The following is a 23383-nucleotide window of genomic DNA, read 5'->3' as shown; positions in this document are numbered from 1 at the left end:
TCTGCGTGTGCCTGGAGTTGACCTTCAGCGATAGTGCTAGGGATGGAGCTCGGGCTCTCAAATGCCCTAGGCAGGTGCTCTGCCTCCAGCCGCTGCTGAGGGCATTCTGCCTCCTCTGCCACATACAAGAGTATAGCAAATGGGCTCCAAAATATATGTGTGGGACAGTTTCCCTTGCAGGGGGCGGGGAGGGGATGGACCCAAAGATGAGCAGAAGGGTGTCACTGGCCAGATCCAGTCACCACTGAGGATTGTTGCCCTTCCTTCAGCTTCGAGTTAGGGAGGTGTTGATCTAACTAACAGAAGACATGCTTCCTGTCTGCAGCTCACTGAACAAGCCATTCGCTTTACCCTGGTCGTGTGTCACCTCATCCACGTAGTGAGACTGCTATGGTGCTCTTGGGGTCCCAGTGCTGCAGGGGGCTCACATGCTCATCTGCAGGGGTCCTACAGTTCCTTCAGGGTCCTTAGTCCCCACTCCATTCCTGGAAAACCTCCTGTGGTCTCTTCTTCCTTTGTGTCGGCCTCTGAAGCTCGTTCCCGTGTGGACTTCAAATGGAGCAAACACCGTCCTTTAAAGACCGTCACAGCCGAGGGCATGGAGTGGAGTGCTTTCTCCACCAAGCATGTGCTGTATAGCCACTGAGTGACTGGCCTCTCTGTGGGTAACTTCCCAAGTGATGGGGCCTCTGGGTGGCTTCTGTCCTGAGGAGGCTGGGCCGCCCCATAGCTGCTGTCCTGAATGACTGCTCCTTTTTTGGACCCCTTAGAGCTTGTTGCTGTGGCGATTGTTTCCATAGCAATGTCTGTTGCCCCAGCAGGCAGCTGAAACAGCTCCCGAAACTCTGGGGTCCATGCTGAGCCCTGCCAAGGGTGTTGGGAAACACTGGGCCCAGAGTGTGGACAGTGTAGGCCACTTTGTGTGGGTTTGTTTGCAGGGATGGTGACTTCCTGGGGTTTCATGGGTTCTTTGTCTGCTCACCAGAGTCTTATAGAGGCATCTCTGCTCCGTAGAAGAAGAAACAGGGCTGGGGAGGGGCAAGGGGCCAGGGAAGGAGTGAAGCTCGTACCTTCTCAAGGTCTGAGGACGAACACTGCTTAACCGTGTTTTCGGAAACCAGAAGTTAGCAGAAAGGAAGCTGAGGTCCACCCAAATCAGCCAGTCTGTGAGAGTGGTCCAAGAGTCCATGCCGAGCTACCCTGTGCAGTATGGAAAGTTCCAGTTTGCCCTGTGGCCAGAAGCCTTACAAGAAATCTTGCCAGGGGGTGTATTACAGGTCACTGTATATTTGCAAGTTTATATCTTGCTCTCTAAACTGGCAGAGTTTTTTATTTTTCCTGGTGGATTCTCAGAAGGCCTTTCCCTCCCTCCTTCTCCCTAACAAGATCGCATTTGTCGCCTGTGACGCCTGTCTGACGGCCGCACATTAGTGATGACATGAAAGGAAGTGGGTGGTCACAAAGGTGGCTTTTCTTGGGTACCACAGCGCCTCAGATGAAGTCAACTTCATGCTAATATGACTGTTAATTGTGACCGGTGGAAATAAGATTGGTCAGGCCTCAGAAGCCAATGTGTACTGCCCAACAGAAGGGTTTCTTTGTGTGGAAGAGTTAGCCCGCCCACTCAAAGCAATTATAACTCCTGTTACAAATTTTAGAAGATACAAACCCCATAGTATTTGAAAGGCCATGCTTGTCTTTGATTCACAACCAGGCACAAATTTATCTCTCAGCTCAAAGCCCCTGACAACAGCCCAGAAAGTCAGACCTGTCAGAGCAGATCTGGGTCAGAGCCCTCATGAGCACCTCGCCTCGAAACACATTCTGAGAGTTGCAGCATGGGACTGGTGAGGTGGCTCAGTGGTTAGGAGCACTTGCTGCTCTTCCAGAGGACCTGGGTTCTGTTCCCAGCACCCATGTTGGACAGCTTACAACTGCCTGTAACTCCAGCTCCAGGGGATCCAACAACCCCTTCTGGCCTCCATGGGCATTACACATACACACACACACACACACACACACACACACACACACACACACACACTAAAATTTCAAAAAAAAAAAGTAATAAAAACAGCAAAATCAGCTTGTCAACAGTGGTTTTATGCACTTCTTAAAGGTATAAGATTGGATTCCCAAGAATCAAAGGGCCTTCCGAGTTTTAACTTCCCTTTGGGGATTGCTCACGATCAGTTTTCCACTCTCGGCTGTTTATAGCAACTTTTCAATTTAAACTCTACCCTAAAGAGCTAGTGCTGGCAAACGTCGTTGATGTCAAATGTCCCCTGCTTGGCAGTGGACGCATGCCCAGACCATGTTCTGAGAATGGCAGGCTGCCTGCTGTATTGCCAAAACTTTCCACAGAGAGAAGTTCTGCAAGGGGCTGGGCAGGGGGCCAGGGAGCTAGGGGACCGTGGAGACCACGATGGGGGTGCTTTTCCTGCTGGTAATAACATCCCCATTCTCTTTACGTAGGTGAAGCTTCTCTCAGGGGAGAACCCAGAATGCAGACCCTCCCGGTGGCCTCTGCCCTCAGCAGTCACCGCACAGCCCCACCCCCCATCAGCCCCAGCAAGAGGAAATTCAGCATGGAACCCGGGGACAAGGACCTCGACTGTGAAAATGATCACGTCTCCAAGATGAGCCGTATCTTCAGCCCCCACCTGTAAGTTGTGCCCCTTTGGGCTCATGCTTGCTCTGGGCCGGGCTGTGTTTCCTTTCAAAACCTTTCTGCCCCATCACGTCATTATGATTTCATGAGTGTTGGTAAGAGGACATTGTTTATAAAAGATAGGTGGTGTTCATATGCAGGAAGGTGTCAACCTGACTTTAGTGACCGGTCCAGAGATGAAATCTTATTTCCTTTCAACTCCTATAACCTCTTCCTCATGGAGGCCAGCAGCCCTTGGGACCTCCTGTGGGCACGGTCTGGAGATCCTGCCTTGGTGCCTCTGCTGGCCATTATGCAGATTGATAGTGGGTGTCTGTCTTTACACACCCAAGAAATGACAGTGAGTACCTGTGAAGACTGGTGTGTGTCCGTGTGTGTCCGTGTGTGTCCGTGTGTGTGTGTGTGTGTGTGTGTGTGTGTGTGTGTGTCCGTGTGTCCGTGTGTCCTGTATTGTGTCCTGGGGAAGCGCCCCTTTGTGACTGTGGCTTGTCACAGCTGGAGCTAGCCTGGAGCTATGGTAAGAGCCCCTCTTGGTGTCAGGAGACTGTAATTCTGATTCTTGATTGGCGTTGGCCTAGTGTCTTCTCTGTCTCTCCCTCCCTCCCTCCCTTCCTTTCTTTGCCCGAATGTATGTCTGTGTGAGGATGCCAGACTCATTGGAACTGGAGTTGCACACAGTTGTGAGCTGCTATGTGGGTTGAACCCGGGTCCTCTGGAAGAGCAGCCAGTGCTCTTAACTGCTGAGCCGTCTCTCCAGCTCATCTCAAGACTATTTTAACATGAAGGGGCTTAAAGCTGAAGTTCTCTGAGTTTGTGCCATGGCATGGCTGGTCCTGGTTAAGGCAATGCATGCCATTTTGCATTTTCAGGACTTGGTGAGCCCTGGGCTGTGGCAGTTGTGTAGCCAGACCATGTCCCCAGGTACAAATGAGTGGTTTGTAGTCACCCCACAGACAGGGCGCAGTGGTGCAGGCAGCCGCAGGGTCCCTCCTGTGGACAGCGCTCTGCAGCTGGAGGCGGCCCTGGCCTCTGCTGCCTCAACCCGCGTCCTCACATTCCACACATGCCAATCTGCCTGGTCTGTTGTGTTCAGTCATGAGACACTGACAGAGGTATTTATCCTCAAATAAATCACTGTAGTGTTAGTCAGAGGCTGAGCCTGCAGTCTGGAGCCTGGAATTTGCTACACTCAGGAATCCAGCAGCAGAGGCTTGTGCTAAACAGCGCCCCCTCTCCCTCTCTCACTGCGGGGAGGGGCTCAGAAGACTGCTCATGGCTGAGGTGTCTGGCATCCATTCTTGTATTACTAGAGTCTCCCAGTCTCTTCCATCCAACTTTCCCAAACCCACATAAGAGACTTTGGACTGTTTTCTTTCTCAGAGGGAGTGGAGGGGAGAGGGAGGAGAGAGAGGAGGAGGAGGAGGAGGAGGAGGAGGAGGAGGAGGAGGAGGAGGAGGAGGAGGAGGCGGCGGCAGCCTCGTGACGTGCAGGTTGGGAGTATGCTTTAGTTGAAGTCTTCATTGTATGGCTGGTAAACTGTGAGGATGTGGACCTGGTTCTTCTGGACCCAGTATCCTGACTGGAAGGTGGCGATGATCAGGTTAGCAGACAGAGAACCTCGGAGTTAAAACAGATGAAGACTTATGGGTGGAAGCTACAGCTTTTCTCATTAAGAGCCTCACTTTTCAGGTGTTGGCTGGGATGACAGTGGAGACCAAGAGTGTGTGGTGTTAAGTGTTGGAGAATGTGTGGGTCTTTGGGTGCCCTGGATCAGATGCTACTACCGTTATGTCCCACGGAGCAGATTGTGCCTTCTTGTTAGATTATTTAAGCACTTAGTTCAGTAAGCCTGGTGGGGTCAGTACTCTGATTCCTTTGTTTCCTGGAGGCTGGATCTTGTGTGACCCAGACCAGCCTTGAACTTATTAGGTAGCTCTAGCTAGCCTTGAACTCTTGATCCTCCTGCCCCTGCCTCCCCAACACAGAGGACCACCACACCTGGCTGTAGTTAACAATGTTAGAGTGTTAAAACACATGAAAAATAGTTTTGTAACTTCATGGTGATTGAAAACAAGAGCTTGAAATACTGGCCTGTGATGACACTAAATAGCTCTAAGTCTACACAATAGTATTGTGAGGACTAGGAGTTCTGCTCCATGCATGGCAGATTCTGCTGAGTGCACAAGATCCTCTGCTCAGCCCCCAGCACTGTCGAAAGGAAACGTTCGTCATATGTGGTGTGCGGCTCCCAATTAGCGTTATCATGCAAAGTTGGAGGAAAATAGAAACTGTGCCCTCTTTCTGCCAGCTCTCTGGGCTCCCAATAGCTAGGTGACTTTTTCCCCATTTTTAAAATTTATTAAAATACACCTATCATAAATTCTCTGTGCATGTTCATGTGCATGCATGCATATGGATGGGTGCAGGTGCACATACGTGTAGGTATATGTGGAGGCCAGAGATTGACATTGGGTGTTTTCTTCAGTTTTGCTCACTCATGTTGTTGGTACTTAGTAGGTATGTTGATTGACTTATGGGATGTGTCTTTTTTGAGCTGTAGCATGTTTTTTCCTTTTTTTCATGGCTAAGAGGACAGTAGGAGCTACTATCTTTTGAGTCAGGAATGGTCCTCCTGTATTTGTATCTTGAAAAAGAATGTAAGGTGTGTGTGTGTGTGTGTGTGTGTGTGTGTGTGTGTGTGTGTGTTCTAGCTTTCTAGGATTTTCCAATGGTGTATAAGTAATGTGTGTCTTGTTTGCTTTATATGGGAAGGGAATTGCTGTAATTCTGAGCAGGGCATGTTGTTGAAACAAAGTTTGAGCCACTAGCAAAGAGGGTCTTGAAGATGTGCTTCTCTGACTCCATGGTGTGATGCTGTCCAGTAGGGATGGAGCCATGAGAGGTTCTGAGGTGGGAGCTGCAGGGAAGAAGGCTCTCCAGGGATTCCTCCACACTTGGCCCCGTGTCACCTGAGTCATTTGGATCCAGTTCATCTTCTCGCCAGACTGGTGACCCCGGGAAGACAGTTGCTAGTTAAGAAAAGTGCCCAGAGTATAGATGTTGGGGAGTTGGGAGGAGCTGGGTGGGTAGGGTTGCTTCTGCGGAAGGGTCAGTGAGTGGCTCTGGTGTAGCCTGTCTTGTGGGGAAGTGTCCACTCTTCTTTTTTGCTCGTTTTCATACTGCCCCATGAGTTCTATGTCAGCCTCGTAGCTGTCCCTCATCCCCTCCTTTACCTCCTGACCTCCACCGCTGCTGAACACTCTACTTAGCTCCTGTGTCTAGACTCCTTGCCCATTGCCCTGGCTTCATGGCCACCTGTGCAGGAAGCCCTGGTTCCTCTTCATGGGGAGCAGTGGTCAGAAGGCCAGTGCTGGGTACTAGGTGTTGTTACATGGTGATTTAGTCTTGCTATGGTTTCTCCCGAGTCCTCTGATGCAGTGGGCATGAGCCACAGCCTGTGATACCAACAAGAAACAAAGTTGGGGAGCTGGGGGTGTGGCTTAGTGGCAGAGCATTTGAAGCATTTGTTTCGGTCCCCAGCACCACAAGGTTAAAAGTTGAATTGAGAAAAATTGAAGCCCCATGTTCTCAGTTGCCCAAGCTACATTTTAAGCTCAGGAGCCACTGTGACCAGCAGTGTTGATTGTGGACAGCCAGCCCAGGAGTGGGGCCATCTTCTCAGGGGACCCTGCCTAGCACTGTTTTCTAGACATTTCCCATTGGCAGGTCCCGAGCTCCTGTCCAGACTGCTGTTCTGGTCCTACCCTACAGAGTCTCCCTTCCCTCCCATTCCACATCTAACTCTTCTCCCCAACTCAGAATGCCCCTTCCGATGCCTGCTCACTCCTGCAGGCCAGCCCTGCAGTGTGCTTCCGGATGGCTCTGTCCAAAGGTTTTTCCTATGGTGTCTGAGAGAAACCCTAGTTAGGACTTTGCTGTGTTTGCAGGTCTCTTTTCATGTTCTTTATACGTTGACTTTATACATTGTTGCCTCTTTCTTCCTGATCTGCATGGTTTCAGTTATTTGTTGCTGTTTACATTGAGTTCTAGATTTTTTTCTCTGTGTTGATTTTATTTTATCCTTTTTTTGTTTGTTTTTCTTTTTTGAGACAGTGTTTCTTTGTGTAGCTCTGGCTATCCTGGAACTTGCTCTGTAAACCAGGCTGGCTTCGAACTCAGAGATGTCCTGGCCTCTGATTTCCAAGTGCTAGGAAAAAAGGTGTATGGCACTATGTCCTGATTTATTTTATCTTTAAGGTGTTAACCTGCTTTCAGTAGTGAAACAGGCTTAGAAAGTGCACCTGGCAAAGTGCCTTCCCCCGGAGCCACTAGCCTCTGTGGCACCTTCTGATTGCAAAGTGTGAGACTCCTCACACCCCTTTTCCTTACACTGAGGCCACAGTTTTTCAGCTCACATGGGCATTGGTGCTTTCATGCAACAGTGTGTGGTAGTGACCCTTCACACCTGTGTCATGTCCAGGACTACATTGCAGTCCGGGGCCCCCACACCCCCAAGTGCCCTCACTAGTCCCTTGTGTACAGCCCTTGAGGTGATTCCCAGCACTTACAGAGTAATGCTGCCTAGAAAGAGTCTGTACCAGTGTGAGCTGAGGGCCAGCAGCTGGCACCATGCAGCTGTGCTAAGTTTGACTGGCTTTGGGACTTGTCTGGTGCTGTTTGACTGGTGGGCCCTGGGGAGGGTTCTGTGCCAGCCAGACCATAGCTACAGTAAGCAATGCTGAGTTCACCTGTACAGTTACAGCAGGATGTACAGGTGGACTGTTGAGTTAGCCACCTGGGAGGGGAGGGATAGTTATGGAGTGCCTCCCCAAGGCTGGCCCTTCGCTAGATGCTTGTAACATGTCACCTGGACAGTGGATGTTAACCTTTACCGTAGGTGGACTTCTCACTGTCTGTCTATCCCTCCCTTCCTGCCTGCCCGCTTATTTGAGCTGTATTTTGTTTTCTTCTATGGAAGCAGACACTGGGACATTACGACCAAAGCTGGGATTAACCCTACTGTGTGTGATGCCCGACCCATTCTGTATGATGACATATATTTATTTATCTTACCTGTGGAATGGCGCACAGCTATAGGGATGGATGTCAATCACACTTGACCATTCTGATGACTGATTCCTGTGTTGAGTTGTGCCCCACTTGGAGTGGGATCCCCCTTTTGATCGATGGGATGTATATGAAGTAGTCAGCTGTGCATGCTGTAGACCCAATTAAATGGTGCCCAGTGAGAGGGGAAGGGTGGATCCAACCAGCCCTGCTTCCTGCCTGTGGCTGCTCGTGTGAGCCCTTGTCATTCCTGTGAGCTGCTGTCCTGGTGTGGAGCAGGCCCGCTGTCCTTGTGGCTGGTGCTTTTGCGTTTTCCTCTACTTCTGATGTGTAGGCAGTTCTGGTAGAGCACTCACTATGTAACCTGTGTGCCTTCTCTCTTTTTCTGTCTGCTTCCTCTAGGGATCCACTGGGAGTTACTCTTCTCTCCATCTGGGTAAATGGGGAGCAAGCGAATTCCAAACTGGGGCTCTCTCAGTCTGTAAGAAGGTTGGAAGTGTTTGAAACCAAGAACCGGGCATCTGATGGGAGAAGCTGCTCACTGGCTCTGATGGGGTCTGGGGTTTCCTGTGTTTGCTTACTTGGGCCGGGGAGCTGGTGGCACCTTCTGTTTTGCAGGGCCCATGGTTCTTACTGTCCCACATAGGCTCACTGCACCGTGCCTTGTTCCCCAAGGTGGCCCCGCTTCTTGTTTGCTGAGTCCCCTACCTAGGTCCCAGTGTGTGCTACCAATAGACTTTTATTTTACAAACTTTCAAAAGCCAAGGAAACAATCCTGAGTCTCAAATTGAAACTGAATTCAGAGGCGACCAAGCAGTTGGGCTGGTGTTGTTTCCTTGGCTTTCTGAACTGGGGCTGTGAGGGAAGCAGCGGAGCCCTTAAGGGGCAGCTAGTGTGCTGAGGTAGACATCCTGTCACTCAGCATGATGGCTGCTACTAGAGAATGCTTCTCTGTGGCAGTAGCCATTGAGTGCCTACTGTGGCCACCTGTGTGCCGTTTCATGGGCATGAACCTTATTCTGGGATGTCAGTGTTCCTGCTATGCCCCTTTTCAGACATCAGCATGGGGCCTCTAACTCGGTTGAGGGCCCACCCTGGCTGGCTTTAGCAGTGACAGGCTTTCCCACACAACAGACTTTCCCACCCACCACCCTAGACATAGCCTTACAGTGGTGTCTATGGCTCATGTGTGTGTCTCAGTTCCACCTGAAGACCTTAGGGTTGTGCTTTTCAGTCTGACGTTTCAGTACAATCGAAACATAATTGCTAATACTTTGAGGTTGAGGGGTAACAACTGTTCATTTAGTGTATGGAGGAGGGGCGTGTGGTCCTGAAGGGCAGGCAGAAGTGAATAGCGCTCAGTGTCCAAGGATGGTCTCCCCAGGGACTGTGGAAAGAGAGCGGCTGTCTAGCTACCCGCTGGCAGACAAGCCTGAGATTGCGTCTTTGGACCGCAAAGAACCTTGTAAGAACAAACAAGGAACAAGAGGGTTCTCTTTTTCTCTATTTTTTCCTTTTCTTTTGAGGCAGAGTCTCTCACTGAACCTGGAGCTCACCAGTTGGCTACACTGGCTGGCCAGCAAGCTCAAGGGATCCTTCCGCCTCTCTTCCCCAGCACCGGGGTTGTAGACACAGAGTGCCACTCCTAGCTTTTTATGTAGGTGACTGCCAGGGATCTGAACTCTGGTCCTCATGCTTAGACACCAAGCACTTTGCCCACCAAACCATCTCCCTGTCCTGTTTTTCTTTAAAAAGAAAAAACAATGTTTGCAGTGCCAAGACTGGGGCCCAGAGCCTTCTGCCTGCCAGACCAGAGCTGCACCCCCAGTCTCAGACAGTTTTCTGTAGCCCAGGAAAGCACATTAAAAATTATTTAAATTCTTACTTAAAATTTCTGACTGAGTTCTAAATTAATAGCACAAACCAGTAGTAACTTTTGCTTCAGAGATTTAAAGTAAGGGATCTTAAAATCTGTTCTAATGTGCTGGCCGGTGACAGCTCAGTTGGTAGGGTGCTTGCCCTAGATGTGTGAAGCCCTGGATTCTCTCCCCAGCAGCTCATAAAACCAGACATGCTGTCTGCCTCTAATCCCTGGAAGTTCAAGGTCATGCTTGGTTATAGAGTGAATTCAATGCTAGCCTGGAATTCCTCAGACCTGGTCTCAAAAAAAAAAAAAAAAAAAAAAAGATAATTAAAAAAAATTACCTCCCATCCCTCCCCACATGGTGTTTCTCTGTGTAGCCCTGGAACTTGCTCTGTAGACCAGGCTGGCCTCAAACTCAACAGAGATCTGCCTGCCTCTGCCTCCTCAGTGCTGGGATTAAAAGCATGTGCCATCTGCTAGTGTATAAAAAGATTCCTTTATTTCATGTGCATATACATGGGCACATAAATACTATTTATAAACAAATAATGAATGCAATAGGCAGGCGGGGGTTTGGTTTGGTTTGGTTTTTCCAGACAGGGTTTCTCAGTGTAGCTTTGAGCCTTTCTTGGAACTCGTTCTGTAGCCCAGGCTGGCCTCGAACTCAACAGAGATCCACCTACCTCTGCCTCCCGAGTGCTGGGATTAAAGGCATGCCCCACCACCGCCCGGCGCAATTAGTTTTTTTAAATCAAGAATTGTTAATCAAAGGCTGCTTCGTGGAACCATTCAATTTGTGTGTCTCCTTCCTGCACCTGAAATGGGTCCACAGCCATGCTTGTGTTCTGCCTGGCGCTTTCTGTAGTCTTACCAATATCCCTGGAAGTGTTCTGGGCATCTAGGGACTATTTTACAGCTTCGATCTTAGTTACCCTAAACAGGAGCTCAGAAACTAAGATGCTGCTAAATTGGGATTTTCTCTGTCATTTGTTTTTTCAAATCCCCTCCACTTCCGTGTGTTTGACAGAGAAGTGTACTCTCAGAGCTGCTTTGTCCGAGATTAACTGTGCCTTTCACACTTTAGTAAGAGCTGGGAACTAGCCTGGACTGTGCTGGACTCACAGCTGATTTTTAATGGTGACTTGGGTGATTATAACCACACCCCCCTGGGTTCTGTCGACAGCCTTTGCTAATGAAGTGTGGTACCTTTAAGTAAAGGTCACAGGCCTGACCTGGGTTGTGTGGGTTTCTTGTTTGTCAGGCTGGAGGCATTTTCTCATTTTCACAGTTGAGCTGAAAACAAAGGCAGCCTTATCCTAGCAGGGAGCTGTGCTCAGAGAGCTGACATCAGCCTTTTCCCAGCAGACATTGCCTCTGCCTTAAGAGTCTCTGCAGAGAGCTGCTCAGGCAGGTCACCATCTTGCTGCTGGCATTTTTCTGGCTGAATAACACATAACACATTAAATGAAGAAATGCCAAGGGTGTCAGGAGCCAGAGGACAGAACAGAAACAATACCGTCCGAGTCCATTCCAGGCTGTGTGGAGACTGGCCAGCTTGGTGGCTGTGATCTGTGGCCTGGGGGTTAGAGGAATGGGTCAGAACCTTGGGGAAGGAGGATTTGCCAGGATCCCGAGTGTGTGCAGGGTCACGTTCTAAAGGGACACACCAAAACCATAAAACAGGAGCGTGTTTAGATTGTGGGTTAGGTCAAAGACATTTATTCAGAAGTAGGGGAACAGAAGAGCCCTGAGCTTTGGTTTTCCTCTCCAGCACTCAGCTGAGGCCTCGGATTGGAGCTGTTTGGAATGTAGATGGTTAATCTGGGCATCACTTGTCCATCGACTCTCCTTACTGGAACACAAAGCTGGCCTGTCCTGAAATAAAGTGCTGTTCTCTTAGGTCTCTGAAAGATCCAACTAAGGAAGGAGGGAGATAAGAAACCGCTGAGGGGTGGCCTGGGTGTGGGTCTCCTCTGGGACCTCCCTGCTGGGTCCTTTGGCGCATTGCTTCACAGGGCTGGAGGAGGCGGTGGACCTCTTGTGTTTACACTGAATGGCACAGTGCTTCTCCTGCTTTGCTGGGTTGTTGGGCTGAGACACCTCATTCTCACATTTCTTCACGTTGTCTCCCGAGAGCATACGCAGAGAGCTTAGAGCTGTCTTACTGTGCTGGGGTCTGGCGATAGGTGCCTGGAAGGAGGGTCCGAGTTCTGGACCCCAGCGTCCCGGCTGGCAGAGGCGGAGTGGCGCCTCTGGTCTGCAGCTGCTGCTTAGACTTTGTCTTGCCTTCCTTGAAGAGACCTAAGAGATGGCACTAGGTTGCAGGCACCGTGGTGCACACCTGTGATCCCAGCACTTGGAGGCTGAGCAGGGGATTGGAGAGTTCATGGCCAGCCCGGGCTACATAGCAACAGTCATCTCCAGTGAAAGAGGGGAGGGTGGGAAGCTAACGGACCCTCACAGAGACAGTTTCAGAACTGGATGTTATAGCAGCTAGTCGTCTCTCTTTAGGTCGGCAAGTTCAACCCTGTTGAGGTTGGGTTGTCCCATTATCGGAGCTGCTGAACTAACTCATGGGGGTATGGCTATGTAAACTTACCAGGTTCCGGGCCAGACAGTGTTCAGCCCAGTGTTTCTCCAAGGGAAACAGCTCTGGGATCTGTTGTAGACTAGATAATATTCCTTCAAAATCCATGTGTTGAAGCCCTGCCCTCCAGCGTGATGGTCTTTGGAGCTGATGAGGCCAGGAGGCTGAGTCCTGTTCAGGTGGGGTTAGTACCCTAGTAAGAAGGAACCACAGCACGGTTCCCTCTTTCGTATGAGGGCTCAGGAGAGGACTGTGAGTTGCATGAGTCACCAGCCATGCTGCACACTGGTCTTGGGCCTCCCAGGGACTTCAAGTGGAGAACAACTGTCATTTGATATCTGTTGTGTAGATCCATTGTTGATCCTTTGTGGAGCCCAACCTCTCTCAGGGACACTGCCCAACAAAATGAGCACTTGATTTCAGAATTCTGTATAAACTTTCAGACCCTTAGAGCTTGACTGTTAAAATGAAGTGTCAGTGTAGTATCCTGACTACTGAGCGCCACCTTTAACACTGGTCACTGTCGGGCTGAGGGGCAAGAGACTGAGGAGACTAGGCCAGGTTCTCCCCGTGCCCTGCCCACAGTGTGGCAAGGTCAGTGAGATTGCCCTTCTTCTATTCATTAGGGACCTACCAGGTAGCCGAGATGGGGGACACAGATAATTCTACACTGTGACTTCCTCTCTCTTGACTGACCCGCCTGTAACCCCCCTTTTGCTGCCTTTGGTCCCTTTCCTACTTTGGGGCCACTTTTCCCGGGATCTTTTCTCTCTCTCTTCTTTCTTTCTAATTTTGTTTGTTTGGCTTTTGGAGACAGGCTCTCACTATATAAGTATAGCTCTGGCTGTCCTGGAACACACTATGAAGACCCAGGCTGACTTCTATCGGCCTACCTCTGCCTCCCAAGTGCTAGGATTAAAGGTGTGTGCCACCATGCCTGGATGCCCAGGAGCTTTCAGAGACTCCATTGCTGTGACAAAGTACCTGAAGCTCCTTAACTTACAATAAAAAGAAGTTTATGTAGCTTACTGTTCCGGGGGTGGAAGCCTGAGGGTTTTGGCTGCTTCTAGTGAGGGCTGTGTGCTGTATCATGGAGGAAGAGCAGAAGGGGAACAGAAGACGTTGGAGAACCAATGCATTTCCCTGAGTGCTAACACAGACTGGAGAAGGATAGAATCCCTCTTCATGGTCCTGCCTCCCACACCACCGTGTCATAATCCAGTCTGAGCATGCGTCCGGCGACAGGTAGTGTCCACGGGCAGCATCTGTTTTCTCTCTGCGTGTCCAGGCTCTGTCCTTCTTGTTGTACTGACCCTTTCAGTGATGCCGTGCAGGCTGGGCCTTGCATTACCACCCCACGTAGGAGATTCCCATATCGCTATCTCTGGGCAGAACCTCTGTTCACACAGATCCACCTCCTTTTACATATCCACTCTGTGTAGGAATTTCACCGTGTTCAAGGTGGATGAAGAACTTTCTATCTGCTCAAAAGTCATCTCCTGCCTCATGCCCCCATCTCCATGCTGAACTAACCACTCTATTCTGTTGACATAGTCTGCCAACTGTTTTCCCTGTAAGCACCTGCCTGGGTCACATCGTAGACCCCTTTCCACGCAGAGCTCCTTTCTGGGGCCAGTTTTCTGGAGTATTTGTCTCTGTGGCTCCTGGTCAGCTATGGGGAATTACTGAGTCCCGGGGCTGCAGCCTGCCCAGGGCTCGGGGCCTCGCCTGCAGGCTCCTGAGCTATTGAGAAGCCTCTCCTCCATGGTGAGGCAACAGTCTCCATAGGATATTGTTGCTGTCACTGTGTGCCTTTCTCTGTCCCCTCTCTGATAGCTCTTCTGTGCCAGGGCTGGCCTCCTTCAGTCAGAAGCTCAGTACCTAGTGAGTGCAATGCCAGATATTCCTAGAGGCTAGGTCACCCCTGGAATAAGAAAGGAACAAGAGACCTTGAAGCTTTCTTCCTTTTCATGGAGGTGAATTGTACAAGCTGGGCTTTCATGGCACAAGCCTTTAATCCCACCACCCTGGAGGCAGAGGCAAGCAGATCTTTGTGAGTTCAAGGCCAACCAGGACTACATAGTGAAACCCCATCTCAAAAAAAGGATAATTGTTAGACATGTAATGTCTTAGGTAGCATTACCTGGAGTGCCTCCTTGTGTTCTGTGGCCACGGTGCTCCAAGAGTCCACTATCACTGCCCGTGCCCCACCCCTCCCCCGTACCCCATCTTCCAGAACAGAAATCCCAGGTACCTCATTCAGCCTGCGTCATGGGCCTGCCTGATATCCAGCATTCTTATCTTGGTGTTGACTCAGAGGAATGAGCCTTCACAAAAATGTCTTTTTTTTTCCCCCCATCCTTCTATTTACTTTTTTTTTTTTTCCTGCACCTGGCACCAGTCCCGGTAGAACATGATGTGAGGCGTGTGGAAACAAGGCATTGAATATGGTGGAGTGAGTGTCAGAATCATTGCTGGAGGCAGCTGGATATGTCTCTGGGTGGTACAGGGGCCGATGTGAAGCCAGGCATTTGAGAAACTGAGGCAGGAGAATTGCTGGGGTGGCCTAGGGGTTCCAGACCAGCTACATAGTCAGACTCCATCTCAGATCAAAAGAAAAGAAAAAGGACAGTATATGTGGCTGGAGAGAGGACTTAGTCATTAAGAGCACTGATTGCTCTTCTAGGGGACCAGGGTTCAAATCCAAGTACCCACATGATGGGATCTGATTGATAGGCCTTTCTGGCCTCTGTGGGTACTGTGCACACATGTGGTTCATATACATACATATATCCATGCAGGAAAGCACTCCATATACACTAAATTTATTTATTTATCTATTTAATTATTTATTGATTTGATTTGAGACAGGGTTTCTCTATGTAACTACCTTGGTTGTTTTGGAACTTGCTCTGTAGACTACTCTGGCCTTGAACTCACAGAGATCTACCTGACTCTGCCTCTTGAGTGCTGGGGTTAAAAGTATGTGCCATCACTGTCTGGCTATTTTTTAAAAAATCTTAAAAAAAAAAAAAAAAAAGTAAACACTCTCATCTTGGGAAAACAAGCAGGTCTTCACCCACATGTGTCCTTCACATTCGCCACCCCCCTGTCCAGGCTCCACTTGCTAGGAGACTCACTGTGTTCACTTGCTTCTGAGGGGTGGCCAGGACCTGTGTCAGTCACAGCTGACCTCTCTGCCCTCCTGCTCTGGGTCATTCTCGGTTGGTTGTTTCTAGGCAGGGTTGTGAGTAGGGCAGACAACAAAAGGACCCTCCAGGCCACCAGGAGTGCCCCTCCGTGGCTGCACCTTGGTGAAAGGATCAGGAGCCAAGCTGAACTCTGTTGACAGATCTTTTTCCAGAGTCTGTGTGGGGAACACCAGTGCATTTGTCCATGGGCTGTGTCTCCTTGACTACAGAATAAAATCCACACTCCTTGTGTGACCTTCAAGGATGGAGGAGCTGTTGCAACAAGCTCCTTTCCCAGTAGGCACCTCCCTGGACTTTCATGGAAACGCTCTGGTTAAATTTTAAGAGACTTCATGGAAATCCCTCGTCTTCAGGGCAGCTAAGCCTGTGTGACAAGCAGCTCTGATACCAGTCAGGGTGAGTACACAGGATGGCTCTGTTTTCCCTTGTGACTGTAATTGTTGGAAACCGTTGCCCACGACATCTTAATGCACTAGGTTCCCAATCACACCCCAGCCAGCTCTGGTGGGAGCGTCCTCAGGGACTCCCAGCAGAGAGATCTCTGCTCATCCCACGGCCTGAACTTGAAGTCAGGTTGTGCTAAGCTAACCATCCAGCATGTGCCCTTCCCACCCACTCCCACGTCCACAGCAACCCTCCAAATTGTGTGAATCACCGAGGTGCTGCCTCTCGGCTCTTGGCTGGTAACTGCCCCACATCCCAGCATCTCTGTGGCCTACACGTGCAGTGGTGATGTGGTCTACCAAAGCCTTCACTGTCAACGACTCCTTCTACAGATAGCTGTCTCTATGTAGTCTGCGTTGCCGAAAACTCCCGATGCTTCTGCTCCAGCCTTGCAAGCAGCTGGGACTCTTGCCTTGTTTTCTTTTAGCTCTCTAATGCTTTTTCTTTATTCCTTTGTTTAAATTAATTGGTATTTTTAGAGCAGGATGCAATTACAAACACATAGCTTTAGAGATTTTTATATAGGAGGGTTGTTCTAGAGAGGGTTTGGTGGCAGGTTTTGGTGCTGGGGAACCCAGGAATTGTCCTGGAGGGTTAGTACCCATGAACTCTCCTGTTGAACTAATGGCAGAGGCTGCCTGTCCATCAATACTGAGGTGACACTCTATCTGCACCGATGGTGGAGTGCTGTCCTGATCAACCTGTTGTAAACTGAGGGTGTAGCTCCCTGACATAAGCCTTGGTAGGGCTGGTCTTGGTGCTTTGGTATGCAGGTGCCTGAGAAGATCTCATTACATAGTGCCTGCCCAGGAAGGGAGCAAAATTCACTGTCCCGAGGACAGTTTCTTCTGACTGCACCCTCCGTTCACACCATGGGGAAGTGGAAGACGCTTTTATGTAGGCAAATATTGGAGGGATTTAGGGTTGGTGTGTGGTTGCCATGTGGGGGAGGCTGAGCTCTCAAAGAGAAAGTCAGAGGAAGGGATGTCGGGGAAACATCAGGCTTGGAGGTCACCCGGCTGAGATGCAAGGCAGGTTACCTCTGCCTTAGGATGGCTCTTTTTCATAGTTTGACCAGTACTCCAGAGGCTACTCTTTCCAGCCAACTAGTTAGGCAGTTTAACTAAAAAACAAAAATAAAAACAAACAAATTATAAACCCAGTTACTTATGACCAAGGTTTCTTTTTCTTCCTAATCCAACCAAAATAGGTTGTTTTCCTGTGATTGGCAGTTGTTTACTTGTTGATAATTCATTTGAAGCTCAGATTAACAACTACCCTCCCCCCCTCACACACACACACACACACACACACACTTCTGAAATGCTGGAGATGGGGAGATGAGACCTACATCCCAACCCACGGGTGGATTCTGTAGACTGAAAACTGGAAATTTGTGCATGTTTGAGCTGGGGGAAACATGTGCAAGGGTGTACCAGGGATCTGGAATTTGCTGCAGCAGCACGTTTGATATGCAACCGAAATGGTGGTTGTTGTTGAGAGAACAAACTGGCCTCAGTTTCACTATGCTGCCAAGGATGACTTCTGATCCTTCTGCCCCCATCTCTTCAGCGCTGGGTTGACAGGCTCGCCACCACACCTGGTTTATGTGCTGAGGACTGAACGCAGGGCTTCCTTCATGCTGGGCGAGTGTCCTGACTACAGCCCTTGCATGGTCTCAGGACTTCAGGTGTGTTTGTGACTGCTCTTCATGGGGCTGTGCTCTGCTGCATGGGTGCTGAGTGTGCTCCCAAGTGCTGGGAGCAAGCAGGGTCGGGGCATTTCTCCCCTGGGTCTGCCTCATTTTTCCAGTCTGTAAAGACTGGTTAACTGCTTTCAGTTGGTTCTCTCTTTGAAGGCTTTCCTGTTGCTGGTGACCAGAAGAACTTGCTAGCAAGTGAGGATGCTGGGGCCATTCAGGAGGTTTGTCTGGGCTTTGCAGGCCTCCTTGGCACCCCCTTCCTGTACATGTCTAGTATCCCATTTTTCTGAAAGTGGAATTTGTGGGTTGGAGGGTACCCGTTTGGTGTCTGATAACCTGTGCACACACCCCCTTTCCCTGCATCTCCCCAGGAATGACTACTTCTCACTTGTTTAGACGGTGGGAGTTAGCCTCTTTACTCAGCTCTCTGCAGTTCTCCAGGTGTGCTGCTAGCTATGTGTATTCTTCTGTGACTGTGACTGTCTGGCACACGTCCGTCTCCTGAAGACTTTCAGATATTACGGTGTTTGTAAACGAGAGCTCTTTCAGGCTGGACTGATAGCCAGTCAGTGACGTGCTTGCCCTGCAAGCATGCAGACTAGATTGAGTTCTTCCATGCCCAGAACCACAAGAAAAAGCTGGTTGGGGCCACACACTATTACCCCGGTGCTGGGGAGGCAGATCCCTGGGGCTCCCTGGCCAGTCAGCACAGCCTACTGGGTGTGAGTTTCAAGCCAGTGAGAGAGACACTGTTTTTTAAAAATCAATGACAGCAGCAAAAAGTGAACCTAAGGTGGATGGCCCATAATGAAGGACACCGGAGGCTGACCTCTGTGCTGGCCTATGTATCTCCCATGCCCCTCCCCTAACACACAGAGTTTTTCTTTGGAAGTGGTTGGATCACTCACTATCTTTTTCTTTAGCAGGAAAGCCTTCTAAAAGTGCTCTAGAAAGGACTGAACTGTATTGGATAACACTCATAACACATGGCTAGGACGGGGCAGTGGTAACTGCAGTACATGTACTTTATGAAACATTGTGGACATCGCTGGTCTGTTTATCTAGGCTCTTTCTGACAGCCTCCTGCATTAGAAACAGGGGGACTGGAGGGCTTTAGCCCTGGGTGGAGAGGTGGGGTGACTATGGAGGGCAGCAGAGCGGCTGAACAGGGCTCCTCACTGTGGAAGGGGTAGGTCTGCACCCGAGGCCTCCCTGGCTGTCTCCCACTGCTCTTTCCCTACCAAGACTGTTCCTGCAGAGCTGAGCCAGGATCGTGTGTTACTAGTCTCTTGTAGGGTGCTCTTAGTAAACTCTGAAATCCAAAATGGAAATGTTTTTATTTAACCATTTTGCCAGATGTTCCCTGGGTCTTGATGGATACAGCATTTACTAGAAAGTTGGGAACTCCTGAGATGATGCGGTGTTATGGACACGGTTGCTATAGACAGTGACAGTTGCTAGGACTGGAAGACAGCCTTTGCATCCTTTTTCTTTCTTTTCTTTTCTTTTCTTTTCTTTTCTTTTCTTTTCTTTCCTTTCCTTTCCTTTCCTTTCCTTTTCCTTCCTTCCTTCCTTCCTTCCTTCCTTCCTTCCTTCCTTCCTTCTTTCTTTCTTTCTTTCTTTCTTTTCTTTCTTTCATGTGTCTTTCTCCCACAAGAAATGCTCTTTCATTGGGATGCTTTCATCTTCTGTGCTACATGTCTGGCTTATGAAGGCTTGCTTGATTATAACTGCAGTTCTGTTGCCATGTGAAAGCAGCCAGCAGGCCCATGCACGTTGCAAGCATGGGTCTAAAGGAACCAGGCAGGCCTTTGACTCCCCTGGTAACTGAGGCTGCTGGCCTGGGATAAGGTTCATAAATTTGTAGATCCGTCCAGATGATGTGTTCACCGTCCAGATGATGTGCTCACCGGGGCTAGCTAGTGCTGGCCTTCAACACTTCTAACAACAGCCCCTCAAGTGGGGTCTGTGAGGAGGGCAAGAGGACCAGAGAACCCACAGAAGCTGAACTGCCGGCCTGTCCCCTCCCTCCTGCCTCGCCCCTTCCTGCCAGCATTTCCTTTGGCCAAGTTGTAGAGTTTGCTAAAAGCCTGATGTTATGGAAGGTAGGGAAACAAAGAAAGAGGAAGTGGCTTGCTGTAATTCTGACAGCAGATCTGTTTTCTCTGAAAATGGAACTGCAGTGATGCATGCAACGTTCTTGGCAGGCGGCACTCTGTAAATAACGCCTCCCAGGAGTTCCCAGCCTCTCCCAGGCCCGCAGGAAGCTTCCCCTGCAGCGCGGGGCAGGCGGCCCCGCACCTCACACCCTCCTCCGGGGGACTCTTATTCTGACGGGGTGCGCGCCCGCCATTCCTGCCAAGTTTGTGAGGCCCCAGGCTTTCTTGTGGGAGGACGCTGGGCTGTCTTCATGCTCCTTGGCAATGATTAAAGTGAGGTTAGTACCAAAACCCCCTTTCATTTTATTCCCTTATCCTGCCATTTTCAAAGCAGATGGCAGCGCTGTATTTTCAGCTGTAATTAATTTAAGCTGGGGGAGACAGAGTTGATGGGCAGAGAGGGACGTTCCTCCAGTCCCTGTCTGGGTCCCTGTCTCCTGGCCGCCCAGCACCTTGTTCCAAGCCGAGCCATGTAGCCACCAGATCCTCCTACAAGGGTGAGGGGGCTGTCAGGGGAGTGGGGTGTGGAGGGAGCTGGCAGAGTTAAGGAGTCCTCCAGGTTCAGGTGCGGCTGTCACGTGACAGGGTCTAGTTGGAGAGGAGCAGCTGCTGGAGGCCCTGTTCCTCCTCCTCCTCCTCAGACCAGATGCCAGGCTCACACTTCTGCTCTCAAGTTTATTCTTAACAGAAGATAACGATAAATAAAAGCACTTGGCGAAGCCTGGAGGTTCTGACCTCAGCAATGGGGCCTTCCCCCAGGACACTCCACTCAGGTTCCTCTGGCACTCATCCTCAGCCATCAACCTCTTGGGTCTGATAAAAAATGCTTTTGTCCCAGCTCCAGGGAACTTGCACAATAGCTCTCCCAAGCTCCCTCCCTCCACATCTACTCTGAGACCTGCCCCCTGCCCAGCTAAGCTGCACCAAGCTGAGGGAGCAGCAGGTTGCTGTTGAGTGCCCTTGTTGCATGGAATGGTGTAGACATGCTGAGGACTTGGTTCCACCACACACTGCTGCCACACAAGTGGTAGCTATTACTGTTAACTTAGCCACCCTCGGAAGACTTGAAGCAATTGTTATGGGCTCCTAGTGAGAAATGAGAACCGCAGCTATGTGGCTGTGAGTCTCCCAGAAGCTCACAGCGGATCACAGCCACAGCTCCACACTGTCATGTATTCTGGTGGGCTGGGAGGAGGGCGTGCATTAACATGTGTGCCATGTTCACAGTGTGTGTGTGAGTGCTGCTCTCATAACCCAGGTAGGCTGTTTTTAAGAAGGTATCAGTTCTGTGCTGGAGGACCAGACAGACCTGTGCTCCTGGCAACCTTTCTTTGGTTTCTCTGTAGTAGGGAGGGACAGGTGGTAAGAGAGAGACGTGTTCTAGAGAGTTACCAGATATACTACTGTGGTTTGTCAGAACTTTTGTTTGTTTTCGAGAGAGGGTTTGTGTAGCCTTGGCCTCTAACTCAAAGACCCACCTGCCTCTGCCTCTGAGTGCTGGGATTGAAGGCGTGCACCACCACTGCCCAGGTTGTCAGAACTTTTAAGGACAAAGACCAAGAATCACCCTGTGATCCAACAGCTCCTCTTATGGGAATTTACACAGAATGATTGAAAATATGGGGTACTGGTTTCTGTTTGTACACCTAGACTCACAGTGGCTCTGTTTATGTAGCCAAGAGCTGGGAACAGCACAGGAAAATGCCCATCAGTGGGTATGTGGCTAAAAGCACGAGTCTGTGTGTTGCAGTGGAATATATTCAGCCTTAAAGAGGCAGGAAATTCTGACACATACCAACATGTGGCTGAACCATGAAGGGTATCACGCTAAATGAAATAAGCCAGAGTCAAAACAATGACAGTCCATGAGTCAGCTTATGCAAGGCCTCTAGTTTGGAGAATGAATGGCTTGGCTCATCTAGAGGGAATATGGAGTGGCCGTGCCCCAGAGTGGACTGACTGGGAGTTAGTGCTTAGTGGGGACAGTAGAGAACTCATGGAGGTAGGTGGTGGTGATATTTATTATATATTATATAGCTGTGTGAACGCAATTATTGCTATTGAACAATATCCTTAAATAGGGTATTGTGGGGGCTAGAGAGGTGGCTCAGATGGCTGCTTTTGCAGAAGACCAGAGTTCAGGTCCCAGCATTCACAAAGTAGTTAACAACCACCTATAACTCCAGTGTTAGAGGGTTCCACACCATTTTGTGCAGGAAAACACTCACTCATACATAAAAATAAATTTTAAAAACATTAAATGATAGTGTCCCTTACCATAACACAGAAATAAACCATGGGGATAGTGGTAAACTCTGGTTCAATTGAAGAGCACTGATGAGTGTCTGGGGTAAGTATGTTGGAACAGTGGCTAGTACTGAGGGATGGAGGGCCAGCTGTCTGCTATCGGAGCCTATCATCTACAGGTGAAGTCAGTCACAGGATTCCATGGGCAGTGACTTCAGTTGAATGCATTCGTAAGAGGAACCAGGGCTATCTGGCTTTTGGAAACTCCTACAGAGTGAACAGGTATAGGGCTTAGAATCCTCTACACAGGTCTAGATATAATGCCACATCAGCGATGAGCGGAAAGTTGGGTCCCCCTGTTCATTCTCTTCCCTCTTCAGAGCTCCCGGGTTCAGACTGAAAATGGATTGTAGCAGCTAGGGCATTGCTCTTAGATGTCAGTGACAACCAGGGAAAGCAAAGCACACAGCTCGGGGAGAGAGAATTCTAGATGGTGACGCACGCCTGCAGTCTAAGTACTAAGGAGGTTGAGGCAGGAGAATCTCAGATTGGAGGCCAGCTTGGCCTACCTAGCAAGACCCTGAATGGCAGTGTGAAAGGGCAGTCCTGTGACCTGGAGAGGGATGAAATCAGCTTTCAGTGATGGCCTCTGTGTCTATGGGGAGCTTCTAAGAATGGACGACCTGAGTTGTGATTAGCCCATCCAGTTGCTAGCATACTGTAGTGTTTCCAAGCACTAAGATAATTCTCAAACCATCTTTCCTTAAAATAATTTAAAGGTTATTTCTACAATTCAATATATGTATTTTGGGGGGGGGGGGGAAGAAGAAAGAAAATCCTCCCTTTCCCCTGAATTTGGAAAATGGAGTTCAGCAAGGACAGACTAGGTGCTTGGAGATAATCCTGTCCCTGAACACTGAGAATCTGTGTCCTCCAGCCGGAAGGGCCTTTGGGCCCTTTATTGGTACGTTATATAGAAACTATGGTGGGTGTCAAGAGATCATTTCTCAATATCTCATTGCTGTAGATTTTCAGTACCTAAGGTTCATGTAGCTAGCTTTATGGTAATATAGTGGCTGATTTTTGTTGTGGTTTGTATTTTCAAAGTCAAAGTTATAGGTGACTTGAGAAGAAAAACTTCCTTTCTGGTTTTTATTTGGTGTTGAATCAGTGTATTAAAGACTTCTTGAAGTAATTTGGAACCTGTTACCACCAGCTACAGGGTGCTGGCACCCTTGTGCAGAATGTGAGTGTGCAGCCACGTGGATCACACACACGTGTAGGAATGCAGGGTGTCTGCTCCAGAGGGAGGTCATAGGTAGATCTGAATTGAAAGGAACGCTTCAGTGTGACCCCACCTTTCTTTTTAGATTAACTTATTTTATTTTATGTGTCTGGGTGGTTTACTTGCATATCTGTGTGTTCATTAC

The 23383-nt window shown here is 49.5% G+C and overlaps 1 protein-coding gene across 3 annotated transcripts in view; it reads left to right on the top strand.

Annotated features, from left to right (window-relative positions):
• Vgll4 (vestigial like family member 4) overlaps positions 1 to 23383 on the top strand; it is a 119665-nt gene that overhangs the window by 84462 nt on the left and 11820 nt on the right. For 2 of the 3 annotated variants that reach the window (XM_036180501.1, XM_036180502.1), the window contains exon 3: positions 2476 to 2665. In XM_036180501.1, coding sequence (XP_036036394.1) covers positions 2476 to 2665 — 190 coding nt within the window. Of the gene's footprint in view, positions 1 to 2475; positions 2666 to 19772; positions 19985 to 23383 lie in introns of those variants that run through there. The other variant, XM_036180503.1, reaches the window with a different exon arrangement.

The sequence above is a fragment of the Onychomys torridus genome, chromosome 3 (assembly GCF_903995425.1).
Source record: "Onychomys torridus chromosome 3, mOncTor1.1, whole genome shotgun sequence".
Classification (NCBI taxonomy): domain Eukaryota; kingdom Metazoa; phylum Chordata; class Mammalia; order Rodentia; family Cricetidae; genus Onychomys; species Onychomys torridus.
This window is presented reverse-complemented; position numbering and strand designations above follow the sequence as displayed.